Source organism: Solanum dulcamara, chromosome 8 (assembly GCF_947179165.1).
Source record: "Solanum dulcamara chromosome 8, daSolDulc1.2, whole genome shotgun sequence".
Classification (NCBI taxonomy): domain Eukaryota; kingdom Viridiplantae; phylum Streptophyta; class Magnoliopsida; order Solanales; family Solanaceae; genus Solanum; species Solanum dulcamara.
In genome coordinates, this window is record NC_077244.1 from 72,480,668 (window position 1) to 72,505,766 (window position 25,099).

General features: G+C 33.6%; 2 protein-coding genes across 3 annotated transcripts; one reads left to right on the forward strand and one right to left on the reverse strand.

Annotated features, from left to right (window-relative positions):
- The first annotated feature begins 7,339 nt into the window (after positions 1–7,339).
- Positions 7,340–10,331, forward strand: LOC129901580 (uncharacterized). Of its 2 annotated transcripts, XR_008769877.1 has the most exons (3): positions 7,340–7,693; positions 9,487–9,577; positions 9,719–10,327. XR_008769877.1 is itself a non-coding variant. In XM_055976816.1 (2 exons), the coding sequence occupies exon 1, from the start codon at positions 7,462–7,464 to the stop codon at positions 7,669–7,671; it is 210 nt and encodes a 69-aa protein (XP_055832791.1). In that variant the 5' UTR covers positions 7,340–7,461; the 3' UTR covers positions 7,672–7,693; positions 9,487–10,331. The 2 variants fall into 2 exon arrangements, 1 of the variants encoding a protein (XP_055832791.1); XM_055976816.1 differs by having other exon boundaries at positions 9,487–10,331.
- A 7,012-nt stretch (positions 10,332–17,343) lies between these two features.
- On the reverse strand, positions 17,344–24,749 carry LOC129900418 (SUMO-activating enzyme subunit 1B-1-like). The gene is made up of 11 exons (XM_055975391.1): positions 24,549–24,749; positions 24,367–24,462; positions 22,178–22,229; positions 21,722–21,917; positions 20,120–20,199; positions 19,899–20,015; positions 19,611–19,661; positions 18,705–18,771; positions 17,891–17,994; positions 17,701–17,805; positions 17,344–17,621 (listed from the first exon to the last, which is right to left on the reverse strand). The coding sequence occupies exons 2-11, from the start codon at positions 24,453–24,455 to the stop codon at positions 17,511–17,513; spliced, it is 972 nt and encodes a 323-aa protein (XP_055831366.1). The 5' UTR covers positions 24,456–24,462; positions 24,549–24,749; the 3' UTR covers positions 17,344–17,510.
- Positions 24,750–25,099: the final 350 nt, after the last annotated feature.

Consider the following 25,099-nt stretch of genomic DNA (forward strand, 5'->3'; position numbering starts at 1 on the left):
CGCAAAATTATTGAGAATTCACATAGACACACTTTGAAGAATCAAAAAATTCTTCAATCTAAGGATTTCTCTTGTGTTGCTTGTTCCCAAGGAAAACTGATTATTAAACTATCAACAACTAAGATTGGGATAGTCCCCTACATTTCTGGAACGTATATAGGGTGATATATGTGGGCCAATTCACCCTTCATGTGGACCATTTAAATATTATATGGTCTTGATAGATGCATCTACGAGATTGTCACACGTGTGCTTATTATCAACTCGCAATGTGACTTTTGCAAGATTGTTAGCTCAAATTATAAGGTTAAGAGCACAATTTTCATATTATGCAATAAAGATAATTTGTCTTGATAATGCTATGAATTTAAATCTCAATCCTTTAATGATTATTGTATGTCGGTTGGAACAAAAGTTGAGCATCTGGTCGCTCATGTTCATACTCAAAATAGTCTAGCAGAATCATTAATTAAACCCCTTCAATTGATAGTTAGATCATTATTAATGAGGACAAAACTTTCTCTTTCGGTAAAGGGGCATGTTGTTTTGCATGCAGCAGCCCTTGTGTGTATAAGACCAATATTTTTTTATGAATTTTCCCTAATACAGTTGACTTTTGGAATGGAGCCAAATATATCCCATCTTGGTATATTTGGATGTGCGGTATGTGTCCCAATTGCTCTACCGTACCGCACAAAGATAGGTCTCCAAAGAAGGTAGGGAATATATGTTGGGTATGAATTTCCTTCCATTATAAAATATTTGGAACCTATGACTGAAGATTTATTTACGGCAAAATTCGCTGATTGTCTGTCACGACCCAACTCTATAGGCCGCGATGGGTGCCCGAATTGAGCACCCAAATGTACCCTTATCCCAAATTTGCCTTTTAACCGAATAAACATAGGTAGTGATTAGAAGAAATTGCTAAATATATCATAAAAGTAGATATAAGCACGAGGGCTGATAGGCCGTCACAAAACACACAAAACCCAAACTATATATACAAAACCCACAACATAATCTGTCTACAGACCTCTACAGATGAGAACATAGTCATATGACGGGACAGGGCCCCATCGTACCCCTGACCAACATATCCAAGTATACAGAGATAAAGTCAGTACCAAAATACAAGCTCCGAACAAGGAAGCACTATCAACGACGCAACAAATGTCCTAAATAGGCGGATCAACAAATCAAACTTCGGTACCTATAGACATGTAACGTAGCCTCCGAAGAGGGGGTCAGTACGAAAAATATACTGAATATGTAAAGCATGAACTGTAATAAATACAATCATAATCTGAATAGTAGGTGAAGAAAACGAAATAAATGTTCAGAATTTCAAAATGCTTATCATAATCACAAATCATATATGCACAGATATATGCCATATCCGGCCCTTTTTCGTGGGACTCGATGAACAAAACGTGGTCGCCCTCCCGTCATTGGCGCCACAGCACAGTATAACACCAGAGTAGGGAATGTCTCTGTAACAGATCATATCATATTAGATGGCCATATCAAATCATATCAAATCATATCATATCATATTACATCATATCTTCTCATAGCATATCATATCATATGTGTACATGGCACAACATAACTCTGTGGCATAATATACACCACTCCATGTACATGGTGTACCTACCCCTCACATCGGGGCACGACGAATAATGCAAAGAAATACGCTTGATAACATATCCTGGCCCAAACTCAGTGAAAAAGTGGTTACAGTACGCACGAGTAAAGTAGTGAGAAACTAATGCAATTTAAAATTTAAAATATTTATACAGACTCGATAGCATGGTTTCGTTAACAAATCATATATAAAAAACTTGAATAATGATAATAGTGCAATTCTTTCCAATGTCACGATAGTCTATGTCAAATTAGTTTTCTGGAATCGTCTCCCTATTTCAAAATATACTATGGAACTTAACAGAATAATTATTCGTATAATATTCGGAAGAGTAGCAAAGAGTTTCTTTCAAATTCTACCTAACATAAGCCAAACAGAATAACAAAGAAAAATTCAGAATAGTGGGGCCCACCTCGATCAAATGAGGTGACGTATACAAATTACGTGCGTTAAACTTCATAACGTTATTTATAAGAGTTTCAAGGTAGTCGGATTTCATTTGTGCAAAATCTAGAAGTTTAGACAATTTTTCCAAAAATATTCATAAATACCTAATTCAATTCTACTACATAGAAAAGGGGAAATTTTGAGCGTCGATTCCGAAGAGTAGAGTCATCCCCGAGGCTCGTATCCAAACCTATTACACCTAGGACATGCCAAAAGAAGAAAATGTAAAGCTTTACATACCTTATCGACCTTTTACGGTTGTCCAAATTCAATTCCCGTTTCCTCCAAAATCTACAATTGGTCACATTTACCAATTACTATTCATAACACTTTAAGAATTTAATTCTAACCAATCCTTGTCTACAAAAATTTCGGCAGCATCTCCCCTATATATACAACAACCCCGAGATTCCAACTCGGCCACCATATCAACAACCATGACAACAATAACACCAATACGATCAATAATCAATTTAAAATGCACCATAACATAAATTGGTTTCTTTTCCAACTAGTGCAACAACTTTCAACCCAACTTTGCATTTCTAAATAAATATGAATATTTCATGTTCACAATTAATTTAAACTCATTCAAACATAGGTGAAAAATATTACAAGTAGGCTATCCAATATTCATCAATTCCATATTTTACCCCAAACTCCATAAATGCAACAAAACTATTATAATTCATTTTCTTCTTTCAACTTCACAATCAACAACAACAATCCACACTTTTACTAACTTTACTTCCATAATATTATAAAATCATACTAAAAATACATAATTTCCTACAATCCATTTTAATACCCACTTAAACCATTTAAGCTTCACTTAAATTATAAGAATCACAACAACCACTAACATACTACACAAACTTAATTCTTTCCATCTCATCACCTTAACACATATTTCCAACTTCAATTAAATTCATCCAACTTCCATTTTCAACATACAATTTCACCATAACTACTACTCCATAACTATTACTAAAATACTACATAAAATTCAAGTCTTCTTGCCTACAATCTTACATACACATAACTTATTCATATGTCAAAATCCAACCATATAACTTTTATATTTCCATGAATTCTACACATCTCTACTTACTACAACATAAACAAACTTCATAACATAATGAAATTGGATTAATTCTTACCTTTTCCTTCTAACTTCTTCACTTAACCAAAGCTCCAAATCAACCAAACGAGCCTTCTATCTTCCGAAATAAGTTTACCATGTTATAAAGGATCCTTGATATAATAGGAATACTAAGAGAAAATAATTTTTGGGATGAAATTTCAAGAAGTTATGTTTTCCTTGCCTTGGCCGAACTCTCTCTTATTTTTCCTTAGTGTTTTTGGCTCCTCTATCTTCTTCCAATTCTCTTGAACATTCTAGGAGTGGAAGATATAAACCTAGGTGAAATTACCATTTCCCCCCTCACCTTTTCTAATATTTCCAAGTTGAAATTCCAATTTTTGCCCTTAATCTTTTGTAGTATTTTCACATGTGAAATTTCAATTTTGTCCTTAATCTTTTATAGTATTTCCACGTGAGAAATTCCGATTTTATCCTTAACCTTTTCCAATATTTCCACATTCCAATTTAGTCATAAGAATTTTGTATCCAACAAGATCAAACATAGCCTTGCCCTTGACTTGTTACCGTTATCCCCAAAATGTCCAAATGTGAAAAATACGGGATATAACATTGTCATTTTGATGAATCAGTATACCCAACATTAGAGGAAGAACATAAATAATTGGATAATGAGATAGATTGGAAGTCATTATCACTATCTCATTTAGATCCTCGAACAAATCAATGTGAGCAAGAAGTTCAAAAGATGATTTATTTGCAAAATATTGTAAATCAACTGCCGGATGCATTTACTAACTTTCCATGAGTTACTAAATCGCATATCAGCTACTAATGCTCAATCTCGAATTGATGTCCCAGTAGGGCAACTTGTTCAGGCAAATAAGTCTAGGCCACGCTTAAAACGTGAAAGGCCAATTGATCTAAAGATAAAAATTCTCGAAAAAGGAAATGAATAAATGATCAAGATGATCATAATTTGGAGGCAATTGCTCAAAAAGAGCCCAGAGACACAACAAATGGTGATACCACCGAGGAGGTCCAAGTACGTGAAAATAATAAGAATAAAGAAATCTCAATAAGTTATGTCTCGATAAGAAAACTGTGGAACCAAAATGATATTATGGTTGATAATATTTTTGCTTATAATGTTGTCATTGAAATAGTGCAACAAGATAAAGATCTTGAACCAAAATCTGTCGATAAATGTGGACAGAGAAATGATTGGCCAAAATGGAAGGATGCAATTCAATCAGAGTTAACTTTGCTTGAAAAACGTGAAGTTTTCAGATAAAAAATCAGAACACCTGAAGGTGTCAAGCTAGTAGGGTACAAATAGATTTTTGTGCTTAAACGAAATGAAAAAGGTGAAGTCATAAGATATAAAGCATGACTTGTAGCCCAAGGTTTTTTGCAAGGGCCTGACATTTACTATATGAAAATATTCTCCTGTGGTGGATGCAATTACCTTCAGGTATCTAATGAATTTGACAGCTCATGAAAAGTTTGAAATGCAACTAATGGACGTGGTCACTACCTATTTATATGGCTCATTGGACCACGATATTTTTATGAAAATTTTTGAAGGATTCAAAGTGCCTGAAGCATACAAGGAATCTCGATAAACTTGCTCAATAAAGCTTCAAAAATCCTTATATGGGTTGAAATAATTAGGGGCGCATATGGTACAATCGTCTTAGCCAATATTTGCTAAAAGAAGGATATAAAAATGATAAAATTTCCCCTTGTGTCTTTATGAAAAGGTCTGGATCTGAATTTGTCATAATAGTAGTATATGTTGATGATTTGAATATTATTGGAACTCGAGAAGAACTTTCAAAAGCAGTAAAATGTCTGAAAAAGGAGTTTGAAATGAAAGACCTTGGAAAGATAAAATTTTGTCTTGATCTACAAATTGAACATTTTGCAAATGAGATATTTGTCCATTAGTCAATATATATTAAAAATATTTTAAATAGAGTTTATATGGATAAAACACATCCATTGAATATCAAAATGGTTGTGAGATCTCTTGATATTAATAAAGATCCATTTCGACCTCATAAAAATAATGAAGAGCTTATTGGTGCTGAAATACCATATTTTAGTACAATTGGTGCATTAATGTATCTTGCCAACAATTCTAGATTAGATATAGCTTTTTTGTAAGCTTGTTATCAAGATTTAGTTCTTCTCCAACACGAAGATACTGGAATGGAATTAAGCATATATATGCAGATACCTCTGAGGGACCATTGATATGAGATTGTTTTACTCAAATGAATCCACGTCACAATTGATTGGTTACGTAGATGCGGAATATTTGTCTGATCCTCATAAAGGTTGATCACAGACAGACTATTTATTTACATGTAGCAGTACAACTATATCATGACATTCAACAAAGCAAACTATGGTTGCTACTTCCTCAAATCATGCAGAGATAATACCCATTCATGAAGCAAGTCGAGAATGCGTTTGGTTAAGATTTATAACTCAACACATTCAAGAAACACGTGACCGTTCTTTGAAAAGAGACGTTCCAACAATATTGTGTGAAGATAATGTTGCATGTATAGCTCAATTAAAGGGAGGATACATCAAAGGAGACAGAACAAAACATATTTCACCAAAATTCCTTTTTACCCATGATCTTCAAAAGAAAGGTGAGATAGATGTTCAACAAATTCGTTCATGTAATAATTTAGCAGATATGTTTACCAAGGCATTGCCAACTTCAACCTTTGAGAAATTGAGATACAAGATTGGAATGCGTCATCTTCGAGATATTAGATGATGTCTTCATCAAGGGGAGTAAAATACGCGCTGATTTTTTTTTCTCCTTAGCCAAGGTTTTGTCCCACTGGTTTTCCTGGTAAGATTTTTAATGAGGCAACAATCAAGGCGTATTACCAGATATGTGTACTCTTTTTCCTTCACTAGGCTTTTTCCCACTGGATTTTTTCTAGTAAGGTTTTAATGAGACACAACATCTATGAGTGTTCAAGATAACTATGTATATTGTTTCTTGTAAATCTTTTTTTTATACATGGACATCCAAGGGGGAGTGTTCTGAAAGTTGGCCAAAGTGGATGAAAGTTGGCCAAAGTGGATGAAAGTTGGCCAAAGTGGATGTTCCACTAGACAAGTTGCCAACTAATTGTCCCTTTTCTCATGGCTATAAAATAGCCGAGATTTACAATGAAAACATACACAGATACCGTTTCTCTCTTCTGCTCCTCTCTTTCTCCTATTCTCTCTTCCTTATTTTGTTAAGTTAGTTTATTTTATAACATATTTTAAAATATTGCTATGATTTGAAAAAAAAATATATTATTATATATAATAAATGTTTTTTTAATATAGAATATCTTGGATGAATGTCCATTACTTCTTAAGTGATAACTCCCACCTATTTAGGAGGTTTTTGGACATCATAGTTTGGACTTTAAGCTTGAAAGTATATAAATCACCTTTAAAGCAAAAATACTGAAATTTCAAAAATATATCATTCAATTTTATATAATTTAGAGTACTATATCTTTTTAAAAAGTGATGTATATATGTCAGTGTTGTCTAACAAATGATGCATATATACCCTCGTCGTCTAATAAATAGTATATATTTATCCTTTTCGTTACAAATTGAATTTAAAAAAATATCTTAAAACTGATTTTTAAATTCAAAAATATCACTTGACTTAAAAAAACTACCTCATTCATTTTTTTCCAATTTAAAAAATCTCAATCCTTCTTCTATTCATACCTGATCCAAACCTATTTTGTGACTGAGTAAATGAGGAATTATTTATTTTTTCATTTGGGTCGAATTTAGAGGGGTAAAAAAGGAGTGATATAGTTTTTTAAAGTCACTTGATTCTTTTGAAATAAGAATTCAATAATATAATTTATTTAATTAAGTAAATATAAACATATTAACAAAAAGAATAAATATGCATCACTTATAAGATAACAAAGATATATCTATATGTATCACAAACTTATTAGATAACAAAGATATATATATATGTATCACTTTTTTAACTAATGATATTTTTGCTCCTTTTACTCTTAAAAATAAATTAGACTTTCCTAATACCACTTCAACTGACTGCTAAACTACGTCTTATACAGTCAGATCTGTCCCTTTCTTCTCTTTTAGACTTTTTAGTCCATTTCTTTTTCTTGATCTTTGGCTTTTACCCTCGCACTTTTCCCCATTTCTTTCCTCTGTTCAAATCAACGAGCTAATTTTCCGAGGAACAATGGAGGACTGGGGCCCAGTGTTCATAGCGGTGGTGTTGTTCGTTCTGTTAACTCCGGGCCTATTATTCCAGCTTCCTAGCCGTGGGAAAGTGGTTGAATTCGGGAACATGCAAACCAGCGGCGTCTCCATTTTGGTCCATGCCGTAATTTACTTTGGCCTCATCACTATCTTCCTCCTCGCCATTGGTGTCCATGTCAATATTGGATAAGTAAATTTTACCTTCACTTGTTGTAAGTTGTAACAATCTCTCTTCGGATCTTTACTCTCTCTCTTTCTGTTGCTTGTAGAAGAGTAGCAATTGATTTTCCGTTTTCGATTTCTTAATTAGCTACTCCCAGATTGTATCAATTGGGTGAACTGTTAATACTTTAAAAGCATTATGCACTGCTTCTCTAATTTTACCTTCAATAGGTGCATTATTGTACACGATTATTAGAATCTGCAAATAGTTTTTTTTTAAAAAAATTTAAACTTCGGTTGGACTAATGGTCCTGCTTCAAGTACGAAGATAAAAAAAATTAAACTATTATCAGAGACGGATTTAGGTTTTGAAGTTTATGGATCCTAAGTTAATATAAATTAATAATTGAGTTCACAATTAATTATTTATAATGTTAAGAAGTCCCATATCGGTAGAGAGATGGGAAATTGGTCTATGGACTTAGACAAACCTCCCTCATAACTAACTTTTGGGGTTGCGTTGGGCCCAATTGCTATATCTTTAGAGTCATGTTCATCACAATTTTTTTGTTCATTGATGTTGGACTCCTATTTATAAGTGTTGGTGCTCCAGTTGAGGTCTAAGCATGCGGCAGAGTGTTAAGAAGTCCCACATCGGTAGAGGGATGGGAAATTGTTCTGCTTATATGGACTTGGACAAATCTCCCTCATGAGCTAGCTTTTGAGATTGAGTTAGACCATGTGCTATGCCTATATGAGATATGTAAAGCATAATTATGATAAATATCCTCAACTGAAAACAAAGGATTGACATAGCTGGTCCAACTAACTTGAGATTAAAGAGTAGTTGATCGATTGTCACTAGCTGAATATTGTTTGCCTTTAACTGACATTTCATTGTTCAATGGTCAACACATTTCATTTGGGTATTTCCACTCCTCCTTGCTATTCGCTTTTTCTTTTTTCTCTTGTTTGAATCTTCAATCTTATCATATACATCTAGATTCTAGAATTCTACTCTTGCCTAATAGAGAATGGGCATGACCCTTCCATATTCTATCGTCCAACGGATGGGCTATTTTGAGTTCTACATAGAGGTTAGGTTGAATCCGTCACAACTGACTCTGATTTGTAGTTTCAAGTTCACATCTCAATACTAGAAAACAGGGGCTAATGTTTGCAATGGTGAATTGACCATTTCCATATGCTGCATTCTTTCTTTGAGGATGAAATAAAGAAAAGCTGAGGACAGGTTTTAGTTTCTCATAAAACATGTTTGTCTGAATACTAGCAGCAGGTCTCTAATGAGTCCGTTCTCCATGGGGATTGCCGTGAGATACCTGCATGCTATTTATTCTATTTGCCCCAGTACCTTTAGCACTGTAGGCTTATATATCATGTCTTTTTAAGTTGAACTACTCTCACTTCTCGAGTTAATTTTACGTATGGTCACCAACCCCATGATAGTTAAATGCAAAGCTAATTTTTTTCACATCAGCTAGATTCTATAGATGGATGAAGGGTTTTAACTAAAGGAGTTTCGTAAATCTTAATGCCTTCTTGTTCTTGAATGACAAAGGTTGTCTTCATGACATTTTGTTCATGCTGATTTTGGGGTGACTCACTCTGTTACTTCATCAAAGAAAAAAGAGGGCCAAAAAAAAAACAAAAAACGAAACAGAAATAAACTTCTATTCCTTGATTTGCTGAATTTCTTCTGGAGTTCAACTCAAAATTTCAATACAGCAGTCACACATTGTCAATATTTGGCTGTTCTTAACCAGCTTTGTACCCGCCTCTTCTTTGGGAAGTAAAGTAAACTTATTGCTGTATTATTTGCCAGGGCTGCCTGCAGAAACATTAGTACAAAGGTATCTAACTGGTGGTGCATACTGTCTGTTACAGCATGCATGCATTATCGGCCAGCATCCCTAGTGAGTAGTCCCCTTATATTCTCTGCCCATCTGAGGAGGGTTTTCATATCCTTCTCCTAATTGTTATGGAAGTTTTTTTTTTGATTCCCCGTGTTTGGAGCCCGCATTAGTGCTCGACTAAATTTGGATCGTGCACTGCAGGGTCCATTTGGGGTAGCTCCCAACAGAATTTTCTCCATATCCTGAGTTCGAATCTGAGACCACTAGTTAAGGGTGGATCAGTCCCACCCTTGCACCACAACCATGTTGCTAATGGAAGATTCATTAGCAAGGACAATGTGTTTGTGAAAATTTCAAACAATAAGTCATCTTCGGGTGTTTGGTGTCAAAATGTATTTTTCAAGTAACACATCTTTCTCCAAATGAAGGAAAGAGACTTCCTTCACTTGTGAGCAAGTGTCATTTTCCTTCACAGTTATTGTAACTCTGAAAAATACTGAACTTTGTAGGTAGATGGTTTTTCAGCTAATAGCACAATCACTTTGGAATTGCCTCGTGAACTGGTTATGATACATATTGTCAAATAAGATCATTAGAGTGGTGAGATTAGATATAGTCGAGATTATGAAACAGTGGCACAATCAGAATTTTCACTAAGGAATTCAAATATGAAGAAGTAGGGTTCGGATGAATCCCCTTGCTTCCACTTGGCTCCGCCACTGTTATAAAATGGAACAAGTTAATAATGAGATTTCTCATTCGTTGGTTGATCAACTGTATGTACATAAAATGGTTAAAGGAAGTGTAGTAAATGGTTTTTACTTTACAACTACTGGAAATTCAAATTTGTTTCTCTATTTTATATTTTTTATTGTGATATTTTCTCTATTGGAAAATTATCAGTACTTCAACTTTCTTTTCCTCCACCACTATACAATACATTAGTCTATTATCATTTTAAATTTCATGTCTAGTCAAAATATCAACATATAAAATTCGACAAAAAAGATTTAAAATTGAAAAGACGTCGTACAAATTTTGTTTGGAAGATAATCATGAGATCCCCAGCTCCAATCTCAACAAAGATAAAAAATATTAGGTAATTTTTTTCCATCTATTTTAATCTTGATGGATAGAATTATCTAATACTCGTAGCTGGTAGAAGGTGACAAATATTCTGTAGAAATAGTTTAGGGGGACAAAAGCTGAATGCCCACGGTCATGAATTATTTTTAGTTGTTTATGAGCATATGAGGTGTATGATAGGATACAAAAATGAATTAGTCAATATGGTCTCAAATGCCATATTTTTCGAGATATTTCTAATTTTCTTTCAGTTGGATGTGAGTGCACCAAAACGTTGATGGAGTTAGGTGTATGTATATGCCTTTTTTGTGTAAAAGGACAAAGGAATCATTAGCTTCTGAATGTCCTTTTATTGCCCCCATTCAATCAACCAATGGGCAAGGGCGGAGGGAGAGAGTTGGTTATGGTTCGTCTTTTCATCTAATTAAAAATATCGTATAAAAAAGAAATTTTTACGCCCAACAACTCCCATGATTGAACTTAGTAATTTTAGTTTAAGTTTTGTATATATCTTAAAAATTCATTGATTTTTTATAAACTCAATAACTTAAAAAGTTATAAGTTAAAACTCATAAATTTTAAAATTCGGACTCTGCTTCTGTCAGCAATGGGAATTCAGAAGAATACTCCCAACCAGAAAATGAATTACTACAATAATTGTGTTCAAAACAGGCCATGCAATCTACTTACCAATATTATAGGCCGAGAAAATAGTCAAATGTCCCTCTAAGCTATTATCGAATTTTCAACTATACACTTATTCTTTACGGGAGTCCTATCACCCTCTGAACCTTTTAAAAGTGAAATATATACCCCCTTACAAAGTCACACCCAAATTTGTATTAGGCAATGGTCTTCATATGTCTGCCACATAATATTACCCTTTTTTATATATAAAATATTAACTTCTTTTTATATTCTATTTTTTTCTTTTATATTTTCCTTTTCTCTTTTTCTCTTTCTTTCCCATTCCTCCTTTTCTTTTCTTTGATGGCTTTTGCAGATTGACGATGAGGATGGCATGACTACCACATCTTTGATCTTTACCGGAGTTCTAAACACTAGGGAATCTTGATGTTATCCGTTAAAGGTAGAGGCAAACGAAAAATTCCGCTATCGAAAGTTGCTTCTTTCTAAGAGATTGATTCTTCAAAGAATCACTAGTAAATGACACCGGTTCGGCGGGATGAAGGTACCGGACTAGCGGAGAGACTGGTATTGATTTAGATTTAACAATGTTGATATGAGAAACTCGATTAATGGTTGCAACAATTACAATAAATGGTTCTTTTCCATTAATGGGTCTGTTACAAAATGATTTCGTTAATGAATTCTTCTTTATTATTTGTGTTTATTACTCAATGAATTCTTCCATTAATGACTCTAAAATTCGATTCATCTATGGTGAGAAGTATGTGATTTGTAGGTGAGAATTTGCTTGGTGAAAAGTTGATGAGGACGAAAACCTGGTGGTGGAGGTGAACCACCGTCGGTATCTCTCGGTCTGTTAAACATAAAAGGAAAAAGATAAAGATGGTAAAAAAAATAAAACGAAACATAATTTCTTGTTTTAAAAAAATATTAGAAAATTAATATGAAATAAAAGAAATATTTATAAAGTTAAAATTTTAATTATCTTTTTATCTCTCACGAACTATACCTTTTTGGCCACCTCAGCATTTAGGAAGCAAATAACTCTATTTTAAAATAGTCTAAGGGGGTGATAGGACCCCCGTGAAGTTGGAGTGTATAGTTGGAATTTCGGATATAGATTAGAGGGTTTTAGACTATTTTCTCCTGGGCCGTACGAGCTTATTGTGAAGTTTTTACAATACTACTTGATGGGTTGTACGTGATGTATGGAAACTAAACAATACGATAATTGATTTTGTAGGTTACTTAATTACTATTTTTTTAAAGAAAAGTTGTGTCAGGGATTTTTATTCTTACACATCAAAGATTTTAAAATGTTATTTTTTTCTATTCAATTTATTAGTGGCCTAGAAATCTCATTTCCTCCGCCATTAAGTGAAGTTCAACTAGACCAGTTGGTTAACACTCTATTTGGGACTACAACAGTAATAATATATTACTGTTTCGACCATAATATATAGTAATATATTTAAGCAATCCCGGATATATTTCAAAAATGAAAAATTTGTGAAGGAGAGTCGTAATATTCTATCTGAACTGTGTTTTATATAGTGGTTTGTTATTTGTTTATTTCTTTAAATATAGATATTTCTAACAAAAAATTCTTCAAAAAATTCTTTATACGCCACTATTTGTAGGGACCACAGGAGTTTCCGTTTGATATGCAAATTTCATGAAAAAACATGTAGTTAAGTGCAAGGATAAAAAAATTAATGACATAATGATGATGAATATTGCAAGGATTATAAAATACACACATTTTTATAACATTGGAAATTAGGTTCACAAATGATTGAAAAGAAGTCTTTAGAAAATGCAATGTGAAAGAAACATAATTGAAGTGAAAGGGACCTTAGCTGGTTTTGTGTTATTTGGATGTTTATCGTCAACCACTACCTTATATGTCGTGGAACACCATTAGCCAAAACCTAATTTATATCAAAGTGTCCTAAATTATTATATATATCCACCAACTTAACTACTTTTCTTCTTTTATATATATATACATATATATATTAGTCCATCTCTTTTCTCCCTCCAAAACTAGGGTTTCCTCATTATACTACTACCATGGTCATGACGGCCAATAGCTCCTATATTCTTGGTCTTTTCTTTTATTAAAAGGACGAATGCAACACTAGTACTTCCCATGGGATCATCGACCCTAGTATGTTTTTTTTTGAAAGCTCCTACTAAGATGAGAAATTTCGTGATAAAGCTGCTATTATGAGGTGAACTCGTATATTCTCGTGCATGCTCAGGTGAAATCATATATTCTTGTCCACGCCTAAATTAACATGATGGAATTCGACGCGTTAAAGTTTGTCACCTTCTATATTCTTGGTCTTAAATGATCTATGAAGAGTGTATATATATACTTTTTTATATTAGTTAATATTAGTAGTTTTCTTATTCATCAACTTTTTCCCCCCTTTTTGGTAGTACTATCAAAATCTACAATTGTGATGTTGGAATGGCTCAATCTGATAAAAATTTCCAACATTTTTGGTCAATTTAATTTGATTGAGCCGTGCCAATATCATATTGTCTTTTGCTTAAGAGTCTTGATGTATGCCCTTTAATTTAAAACAAAAGCCCAAGTCTTGAAAGACTCTATGTAGAGGTTACAGTTTGATTTCAAATTTACTCATATTCCAAAAGTTTAGGTGTTCGGTATGTAGGAAAATATTTTTTTTAAAAAAAATGAGTGAGTTTGTTATTTATTTTCTTGTGTTCGATATGTAACTAAAAATTTCTATTCTAAAAATATTTGTATATAATATGAGAGGTGAGGGTGTAGGGTTGGTGGGATAGAGCTACAGTGGGTAGGGTGAAGATAAGGTGTGTCGTTGGAAGATGTGGGGAGGACACAATCAATGTGACTTGTAGAACTTGTTTTCCCTATTTCATTAGGCAAGTCATTTTTCTCATTTTTAAGGAGCCTATACGCTTTTATAGAGAAGGTATATTCATCGCTTGAAACAAGGTATATTCATCCTTAGACTTTGATTATGAGATATTTGAAGGAAGCATCCTCTTTTTTGTTTAGGGTCTTGACTTTGGCCAAATTTGCCAACTTGTTCTCCTTGGATCATATATAAAGATGGTATATTTTTTTGTTTTTTCTTCAATAGGATTATATTCCTAATTAGGTATCTATCAAACTGTCAAACGTGTCAAATCTCTCTTGGTACCAAGTCTGTAGTTTGGTGAATAAATAATTTTTCATGTTCTTTATGTATTCATATGTATAGAATCGAATATTTTTATTCCAGACAGAATGACATGATTAATTGAAAGAACACTGAAATAAGATTTGAGAAAAATATATATATGTTTTTTTTTAAAAAGAAAATAAACAGATTTTGCATATCCTTTAAAGATTATATTTGTAAATAAATAAACATCTAATAGCTAGGATGCAATTCCTTGTCTCTTTCTTTTTTGTGTGGTGTAGGTTGTAGCTAAATAAAAATTGTTTGTCTCGTATCTTTGAACTTTCTTGACCCTCGATGTATAAACATTATATATTTATGTATAAGCATCTTTTATATATTATTATACATTTTTATAAAAGAATGAACATATTATGTATAATGCTTTCTTCCCATAGATAATATACTATAATGTTTTATTATGCTACGTGATGTAATATTTTGTATTGAACGCTATATTTTTGAAATTTTTCCTTTTTTTTTTTTGAGATTTAAGTTGCTCATAGAACCAATTACAACAGAACTAACAATCCGATGGATTTGTAGTTTTCTAGTTTATTTTTTGGTCAATCACATCGAATATTTACATCAAATTAAAAAATTGATTTACTATGCATGATATGTGTTTATATACAACAAAAGGTCATATTTGTCCTTTTACTCTAAAAAGGGGGTTATATTTATTCTTCGTCATACTTTTTTGATAAATTTATCCTTACCATCCAACTTTAAGCATATGTATGGCGCCTACATGGATATATTCTATTCGGCCCACTTATTAAAATCCGATCCACCCAATGTGAAGACCTATTTATAACCCTAACTCCAATACACCTCCTCTCGCATCACTTTACCCATATACAAAGAGAACATAGATCTAAGGCGAGGAGAGACCATTCATGTCTTGATTGAGAGAGAAGATTTAACAAAAGTAAGATTTCTTTACCCTTTTTGTATCATTTTGTTACTTGAATCTTTTTAAAATCTGCCCAAAAGATTTCAAAATCTGTATATATCCTCTTTTATTGCTATTACGATTCGTCAATTTCTAATATTTATGAACTTCATAACTGTTAGAATTCGTTATTTCGTCTAACGAAATACTAGAAATCGACGAACCCTAATAGCAATAAAAGAGGATAGATACAAATATTAAAATCTTTTGTGCGGATTTTGAAAAGATTAATTTAAGTAACATATACAATACAAAAAGGGTAATGATTTAAGGGTAAAAATCTTACCTTTTGTTGAATCTTCTCTCTCAATCAAGACATGAATGAAGCTCGTCTCTTTGTATCGAAGCCTTCCATCTATGTTTTCTTTGTATCGATGTTTAGATGAGTAAAGTGATGCGAGGGGATGAGTATTGGAGTTAGGGTTAATGGATCCACACATTGGTCGGATTTTACTAAGTGGATCAGATAGAATATATTCATGCAGGAGTCATGTAGGCGCAACGTAGCATAATAAAAATATATTCATGCAGAAATCATGTAGGCGCCATGTAGGATAATAAAAGTGGTGACATGATATTTACTGTGTAAGAGCAAATATGTGCCCAAAATTGAATGACAAGAACAAATATATCAAAAAAATATGACCCTTTTCCGGTTTATATATTATTTCTTTCACTACAAACCCATGGTTAAGTATATTTTCACCTCATTAAATTGTTAAACCATGATAAGTAAATATAATTTGGTATAAAGAACTGGCAAATTTTTCCAATTTTATTTCTCCGTTGAAAAATCATCTTAAACAATGGTTGTGTCCAAATGGCAGGACAGATGATATTTCGTCTGCCGTTGGAAAAATTTAATTCAAACCGAGTGTTCGTCAAACCCAAAAATATAAAAATACAAACTTGAGTATTATCATAGTTAAGTAATTTATTTATTTATATAATCATGGTTCAGATCATTTGTTGTTTAGTAAGTAGTCGAACATTATTTTAATATTAGCCTATTTATATAGTCCTTGATTTTTGATATTTGTTATCATCTATTGTTTACTATATTTAGGTGATCACATCTTCTTGTTGATGTTACGGTTCCTTGCATATATGCTCCGCACTACTTTCCTATAGCTACCATGTTTTTCTTCATTGTTGTTTTCCCTTTCTATTACTACCTTGATGTGCTTCACTTGAGTCAAGGGTTTTTCGAAAACAACCTCTACCTCTAGAAGATAAGGTCTACATAACTCACTCTCCAAACTTTACTTTGTGAAATTTCATTGGATATGTTGTTGTAGTATGATGTTTAGATCAACTTAGACACATTTTAATTATGTTTAGTTACATGATATCTTTCACCAATATAAATATTGAATAACTTTGTTCACCAAAACTTAAATAGATGATAACAATATTCTAATGTTTAGTTGAGTATTTTTTTAAAAAAATATATATAACTATGGTGTTCAAATCACCTTGCACATATCGCAATTATTTTACAAGCTACCTGCTACCGCTTATTAGTACAGTTGAGTAATCTTGTCCCTCAAAACTTGGAGAAATGGGAAGTAAGTTTCATAATACTTTTCAATGTGGCAAAATTTTTATTTGTATTTTCAAAATCCCGGACTTTTCTTCTATTCTCTAAAGATACTAATCACGAAGCAATCATCACTAATAAAGCTACTAATCAACAAAAAGGGAGAGTGATGGTTACAACACCTTGTTCCACTTTTTAATATTTTAAAGTTACAATACACCAAAGGATCTTTCCCTTCAAAAGGGCAACATCATTATACATAAAGCAACATTTTTTAAATATTTAAATTTTTTGGTAGATAATATTATCATGTTGGAATAAGAAATAAACCAGCATATGATTTTAACCAAAGTGCAATCAAATTAACACTCGAAAGCTGAACTAAGTCCATATCAATTAGAGAACATACGGTTAGTTGAGTAATTAAATACTGGAAGTTCATCCATAGGAAACAAAATCCACAAATCAGGTTAGCATTTTACAGATAATTTTTTTACCACAAGCCATTGATCATCCTGAATAGAATTCTTAGCTCCTCAGTCCTCAGCTGTTGATATTAGATACGTCCTCTATTATTCCTTTGCCGTCCATGGCGTCAAACAAGAAAAAGTTTTTAAGAGGATCACCTTTACCAGATATTGCTTTTATAACCTCCTATAAGGATAAAAACAAATGAACACATCAGCGAAAAAGTCTAGAGGGGCCAATAGTATTTTTGAACATCTATAATCACCTGTCCAAGGACTCCTCCAATAATGGCACAAACTGGAGGAAATTCAATTCTAGCTGCTAACAACCTTTGCAGGAGAGGAACCGGGATCTGAGATTCATTTATGCACTGCAAATCAAGAGGCAATTTCGTTAAGGACTTGGAGGTAATACATTACATTAATATTTTATGCATATTTAACTCTGGAATATACCTGTGCCTCACAAAGTTCCTTCCTCAACTTCAGAACATTTGGAAGGTCATCTGCAGAAGTATCTTGAGGATTTCGCTTTTCAAGCACTTCAAACCTCTCTAGAACTGCAAAGAATTACCAGTCCACAAGTCAAGGACAAGACACTTGAGTAAATTTACTGTTGCACTTAAGCTATGCATCAAAATGTACATTTGTGGGCTTCCTATCACTTTGTCACCATAATAATTTCAGTGAAAACCAACACCAAGATAGTTATTAAGTATTTTTGGGGTCCAGGCTACTGAAAAATGGAATATTACCGAGATCGCTACCACTCAACTATATCACAAGAGATAATAGAACTTTCACAATTTCAGAAGGCCAGAAATATCATATGATGCGGAAGAACACAAAAATCACAATTTTAGAAAGCACCCTGTCATATTCTCATTGGTAATTGATGCTTTTTTGCAGCAAGCTATTAGAATTTGAACACCAGAAATAGGCAGTTATCTCGTAATATGAGTTTGTGGATAAGAAGAATGGTGGTTATGGGAAGGGGAAGACCAGGAAACAGTGCTGCATCCTCTCTACAAGTGAGCACATTGGTTCCTGTTTTCTAAATCGCTAATATTAAAGCAGAAGCAAAGATCCTGAGAACTTAGACATGCCACATAGTGATTGGGTCTGACTGCAACCCACTGATCTCTCTCCTGTTCTTGTAACTATATGGCTGAAATTCACATTGACATTCATGCACCAGATAGCAGAAGTGGATTTAGAGAGCATCCTTAAATATGCATAAGAAATCACAAGAACCTGAGAAATAGAGTACCTCTCATGGCCAAATATAGCTTTGACGTTCTCTTGGGTAGAGACTTCCAGGGGAATCCAATGGCTTCCTGAAGAAATTTAGGCTAAGGCAATTGCTATTTGAAATGAAAACCTTATAAAATACTCTGCAACATAGAAATCCTGTTAATTTTATGTCAAGTAACCATCACAATTTAGTAACTCAAGCCTTTTTATCTAATTTTGAATGTTAAAGGGGATTACAAGAATCTTTAGCATATGTTACCTTGTTGTCTCTCTTTAAAGCATATTATGCGTTTAAAACTCTACCTGTTCCATGGAATTCTATACAAATTGATCTATCACTTTTTTGGGGATTGTGAGATCCTTTAGAATTTCAAATCTAGATGCAATCATTATGTCTATAGTAAGTCTGAACTGGTGTTGCAGGACTTCATCAGTGCTAATACTGGACATGGAAACACGTTAAGGTGGATTATTTGATGTCTGGTGATGGTTGTGAAGAAAATAGAAGTGATGAGACACCATGCACCTTAGAACCCTACTTAAGCAAGTGTTGAGGTGTTTACCAATGGAACTAGTAATGCAAATTGCAAGGGTGTTGTCTCTGAGTCGAATCAATTCTTTCCTTAAATTACTATATCTAGGCAGAATGTTAGAAGGTTCTTGTTACTTTGAAATGAGAAGGTTATACTCACCAAAAACTTTGCCCAACTCTATAGACAACCACATAGGCAGCTAAGTGTTTCCATTTAAAAGCTGCCAGATACTGGTGATAAGTTTCAAAGCTACCACATAAATGTTAGGATGTTAAGCAGATGGATCATCAACCATCAAACTTTAAATAGTGCTGAAACAAGGTGCTTAGAGAAAAACCAAAAAGTAGTGCTGACAAAATTTTCCTTGTTGATACTTTAGTACAGCATACCTCAAAACTCGGATACTGTAGTTCGCATTCAATTGTTTCTTCATTCTTTTTCTGCAGAGGCATAAGAAGGGATTTAAGAGATTCATCAGATCTAGCAATATGATAAGCAAGATACAGGCCCTCAAGATAAAGTCAACCTATATGTGGAAAGGACTAGATTGAACTAAAGAAAAGGGTCAAAAGAAGCTAACTCAAGCTGTATAATCATGAAGCATGAAGATGCTCTATTTGAGGACTAAATCCAACTGAACCAAAGGGGACCTAAAAAGAAATGAATATGGTTGTGACCTTAGAGTAGCTGTAATTCTGCAAGTCAACAAATATCTCACCGCAGGAATCTCGGCATTCTACAGTATAAAATGCAACACGTCTTGACAACTTGCGACACTTCGCATTAACTGATTTCTGCATAGGGAGAATAATCAAAAGTAAAATTATAAAAAAAAACTGATATTTTCATTGGAAAAACCCTCTTACTTATTTTCAACAAGCAAGAAGAATGTCCATACTTTTGTTAGAAGGGAGCAACAACTGATGACAACAGCATCAAACTTCTGAAAGAATTCAACATCGAAGCTGGCCAGATCACCTAAAAATATTGCATATGAGACATAGGAAATGAAATCTTAAATGCTTTGACACAGTCTGATTCTGACATTGGATAGATATAGGGTGCTTAACATGCCTTTAACACTGCATATCATAAAAACCAAATAGAAAATATAGCTAAGCACTCGAGTTGGAAGCGAAATGTTAGGAACTTTCTTAAAGCACCTTTTAACATTATTTGAGAGTATAAAAAGAGTGAACAGTCTGATAAGCGTAATATGCACAAATGCATAGCAGTTACATGTGTTAGGAAAAAAGAAAAATAACCTAACAGAATTAACCACCTCGATACATAAGCATAGGTCAAAAGTTGGATCACTGCAAGGATTAAGGTTTACAGGAAGCAGATTAGATTACATTTCTTTACTGATATTGAGCTGATTCAGATTCAGGTGATCAAATCCTTTTATAGTGATTAAACGCGTAAGATTATACGGTTCAGATGGGACACACAAAATGTCATGCATTGAGGTAATCATAGCAGCAGCATCTAGAGGTTATGATGCTATGACTGCAGATGAAAGAAAAGAGGGGAGGTGGTTCAAAAGGAGTACAAGAAAGAAGGAGCAGTTGAGCACTGTCGTAGGTGTTGACAAGCACCACGTGTCTGAAAAAAGGCTGAGGATATCTCACAGGGAGAATTAGTTTTTCCTGAACTTTGTTCTTACCTTTTGCAAACTAAATATTCTGGTACAGCATGGGATTGAGGCACAATTGGTTTTCTTTTATGAGTAAATTGAGGCACAATTGATTGATTGGCTCATTCCAGTAAAGCAGCAACAAGAAGCCGGCGGAACACTACTTTGGGTCCATAGAAATAGAAACTTGGTCTACTAATGGTGCCAACAGATGCCAGCAGAGTTATCCAAGACTTCCATTACATTTATTTCTTGGATCTATTTAGACAAAAAGAATGTAGGCCACATATAAAATAGACGCCAACTCCAAATCACAATTGACAGACTGGCATTGATTGCTATAAATTTATGTATATTCTGAGAATGCTTTCCCCTGAAATACAATTTAAATATTACTAGATGCAAAATACACTGAAAGAAACACTAATTACAACATACAAAACTTGGGTAAACCAAAAAACCATCTCTGACATATGTATCTTTCTCTCAACAACTCTACCCCATAAGTACTAATTGACTGCATCACTATCACAGTCACATTACAATGTCGACATGCATTCAATTTTAGATCATATGCCCAACAACAACAACATACCCAATGTAGTTCCACAAGTGGGGTCTGGGAAGGGTAAGATGTACACAGACCTTACCCCTACCTTTGTGGGATAGAGAGGGTGTTCCCGATAGATCCTCGGCTCAAAAGAGAAGCTAACATATGCTCATTTTGGCAAATTAAGCTAGTTTAAGAAATCAATACCAGACAAAGAACAATAAAAAGAGGAAATGCACTGGTGTTTGACGAGTTAAGAGGAACTACGAAGGTTAAAGAGTTTATAATAAAATATAGTACAAACAGATCCCAACCTTTTTCAACAGAAACAGAAACCATGGGGTTGAAATCTTTCAGTGATTTACAACAAAGCTCAGCAAGTGATTTCCCACGGTTCACAGTTTCATCAGAAGGAACTAAGAAATTAGCAGACAGTAGCTCTTCTGTTACAAGTCGATCATCATTTAGCGTCAAACTACCTACTCCGGCTAAGACAATGTTCTTGCAGAACTGGGAAAGAAAACGAAGAAAGAAGAAGTTAATATAATCTGAAGTTCCTCAATTTGAATTTAGCATCTGGAACTGTAAATATTATATTAAAACTTGTCCTATCAAAGGGCCAAGAAGCATGATGTATACAGTTTATGCTTTGGACATAATCCAATTCCATCAATAACAAACGACTGAAAAGTTCTATTGATAAACAAACATAATAATTAATACGGCAATAAATATTTACTCAGAAAAGTGATTAACTCGTAGAATTGTACCTCAATAACAGTCCCTTTCAGTCCACTGACAAATATATGAGATTTGCTCAACCTGACACAAATAATAATATAGTAGAATTTTTTATAAAAATGAAAGAACTAGATGGTCTATCAGATATCTATCTAAAATATTGTACATATCTTTCCCTTAAAGATAGAGAATACTGCTTTCAAAATTAAAAGTAAGTCATAGGATGAGCACACATTCCATTTGCCCTTCAAGTGAACCGCAGGGACATGGGTGTCCCTCTTCCTTCATAACAAGTTATACTGGAATAAATTTCTACACATGTTAAATGGGCTTAAGTACAAAAATCAGATTCAGATAATGAATAGGAGTACGTTCAAATTTCAGTAGGCATTTGTAGTGTATTTTGGAGGATCCAAGGACCATTGCGAAAGTCACTAACTTGACAAGGGTAGGCCAAAAACGAAGGAGTCCATGTAACACAGAAATTTACACCTTTGCTCCTCACCTTACTTTGAAGAGATATACACTAAACTATAGATGAGGCCAACCAGAAATCTGTCACTAAACGGAAAACTTCTATGCAAGAGTGACCAATGTAGCAGTTAGAAAGTCTACTTGGTTTAAACAGTCAATCAATCAATGATTCCTCGATCACACACTAGTTGTGGTAGGCTATGTCAATCACCATACAAATCTTTAGTTGGTATCACCTATATGGATTCTTTACTTCCATTTTGCTATGGTTTAGCTAAGTTCGTATTGATAATGAAAGATTTGGGTGTCCAGTTTTTTTTAAGAAGAAAAACAGAAGATATTTGCACAGTGAAAAAGTAACCGACTATAATAGAACAAAAGCTAATAAACCGTGCCTTCCTTAACATACAGAAAGCACTCATTTTAGGAAAAAGGAAGCATTCAGATTTGATGAAAATATTCAGCAGTCTACAGAAAATCGTCATCACCTGGACTCAAAGTAAAATGTACAAGCTTACGTATTAAAAAGCCAACCAGAAGGTTTCAAACGGAAGCAACAATATCTATTAAATCTCATAGATTAGACGACTAGGAGTTTCGCCTTTTGAAGCGCTAGTCGCATAGAATGATTGAGCCATACCAAGTCAAAAAGACTTTGATGACTCAAGAAAGGAGAGTGATGGTACATAGAGATGACGAATAGGAAAGGCAAAAGCAGGGTTCGACATGTGATGCCTTGCTCTACAGCAATTTTAACCAAAAACCTACAGTCAAGGTAAAACCCAATGTGTTTTATGGTTTTAGAAACCTTTATAGAGTGTTGACTACTCTCCTTAGCTTTGTGGGACAACTAGAACAAGAGAAAATAGAGACAATATGTTCACATCTACTAATTCTCAATTTCTCATGATCCATCTATTAATTGCTTTACTTACACTCCACCAAGAAATTAACAAAATCACAAAACCGAGAACACTTTCTAAAGTCTTTTTTATAATCCCATATCCTAACCTGAGAGTGAGTCACTCTTGCAAATTTTTTCCAATGCCAAGCTGATGATGGCTTAATGAAGAGAAAGTAAAGATAGTAGAGGAATGGAGAACAAGGCTTTGCGGTCTCAGGTCGGGAGAGGGTAGAAGAGAGGCTGTTTTGGAAGACCCTCGGCTTGAGTACAGCAAATCAAAGGAGGTATGGAAGGGAAAAGAGCGAAAGTGAGGTGGGGAAAACCACCTCACTATACATTATTCAAAAATCAATTTCTCTCCTACCCCACCTTGCTTTTCTGAAGTATTCTCCTGTCTCACCCCATTAAGGCTTTACCTTGCCCTACCCCGCCCCCACCAAGTCCTGCTCCATTGTCATTCCTAAGGGGAAGAGGGGCGACCCGCAACCTGATCATCATAAACAATCTTCAAATTACCTCATTTTGTGGTAGTTATCTCCCATCCTCAGTCTCATTCTATTATCGGTAAAAGTATCTCTACACAGCTACGAGGACCATGTTTCTCGACATATGTTATAGGTAATTTTGAATAGTACACATTGACATTGTAAATAATGTTGCATAATATAAAAATATCCTTGCCATGAGTACATGAAAATCCTGGTTCCCACTATTGATGATAAGGATGTTAAGCTCATATACATGTATGTAAAGTAAACATCTATCCTCAACAACCATGTGTTTGTGATGCATTATCTTACTGGTCGCCAGTGTAAATGACAAATGAGTGAAGAAGAATACCTTCGCTGAGCATCAACACCCCAAACCCTAATTTGACGATCATATATGGCAGTTTCTTGCTCTGTCAATTCCTCACCTTCTTTTCCCATTTGCAACCTATAATTTCAGCACAAAACATACAAATTTAAGTAATAAAAACAATACCCACAAATTTATAAAGAATTATGTACGTATTTCATTACACTTTATAGCTCAATTCTCAGTTCAGCTTTGTCCGTCTTCCTCGAAGCTCCTACAGTTACACAACTGATTAGAACAGTATCGTTTAAATAGACTGAAGTCGAAAAGAATATTTTTCCAGAAAAATATTGAGAGAGTATTATTTTGTGTTGGGTCAAATCACCAAAAATATTTTTTTTGGTGAGATTATCCAAGCAAAAAGAACTGTATAAAGATATCATTTAACAATTTAATGTTTAAATAGATAAATGATATTTTAATTTGTGAAAGACTTTCATTAAGTAAATTTCATGTGATAAGTTCGCATAAAATCTCGCTTTTCGAATCACCATTTAATTAATACTTGTTTTATTATTATGTTTTTGCAACTTTATTCGCTTTGGGCAAAATATCAAATCATTTTATTTGAAATTTAATAACTTCACATATTTTCATATATGTTAATGTTTACATCTCAATCATACATAACTACATGTAAAAAAAAATTAAAATTTCAGACATATGCATTTAAATAACAGATATAATTTATTTTTTGAATTTCAATAATACATCA

What these genes read in the sequence shown, in the direction of transcription:
- LOC129901580 (XM_055976816.1), top strand. Translation starts at nt 7,462, where the DNA reads ATGGAGGACTGGGGCCCAGTGTTCATAGCGGTGGTGTTGTTCGTTCTG.
- LOC129900418 (XM_055975391.1), bottom strand. Translation starts at nt 24,455, where the DNA reads ATGGGAAAAGAAGGTGAGGAATTGACAGAGCAAGAAACTGCCATATAT. An exon ending in GGTGTTGATGCTCAGCGAAG is followed by an intron (nt 22,230 to 24,366) that starts GTATTCTTCTTC and finishes TATTTGTGTCAG; the next exon opens with GTTGAGCAAATCTCATATAT. An exon ending in GTTGCTCCCTTCTAACAAAA is followed by an intron (nt 20,016 to 20,119) that starts GTATGGACATTC and finishes CTCCCTATGCAG; the next exon opens with AAATCAGTTAATGCGAAGTG.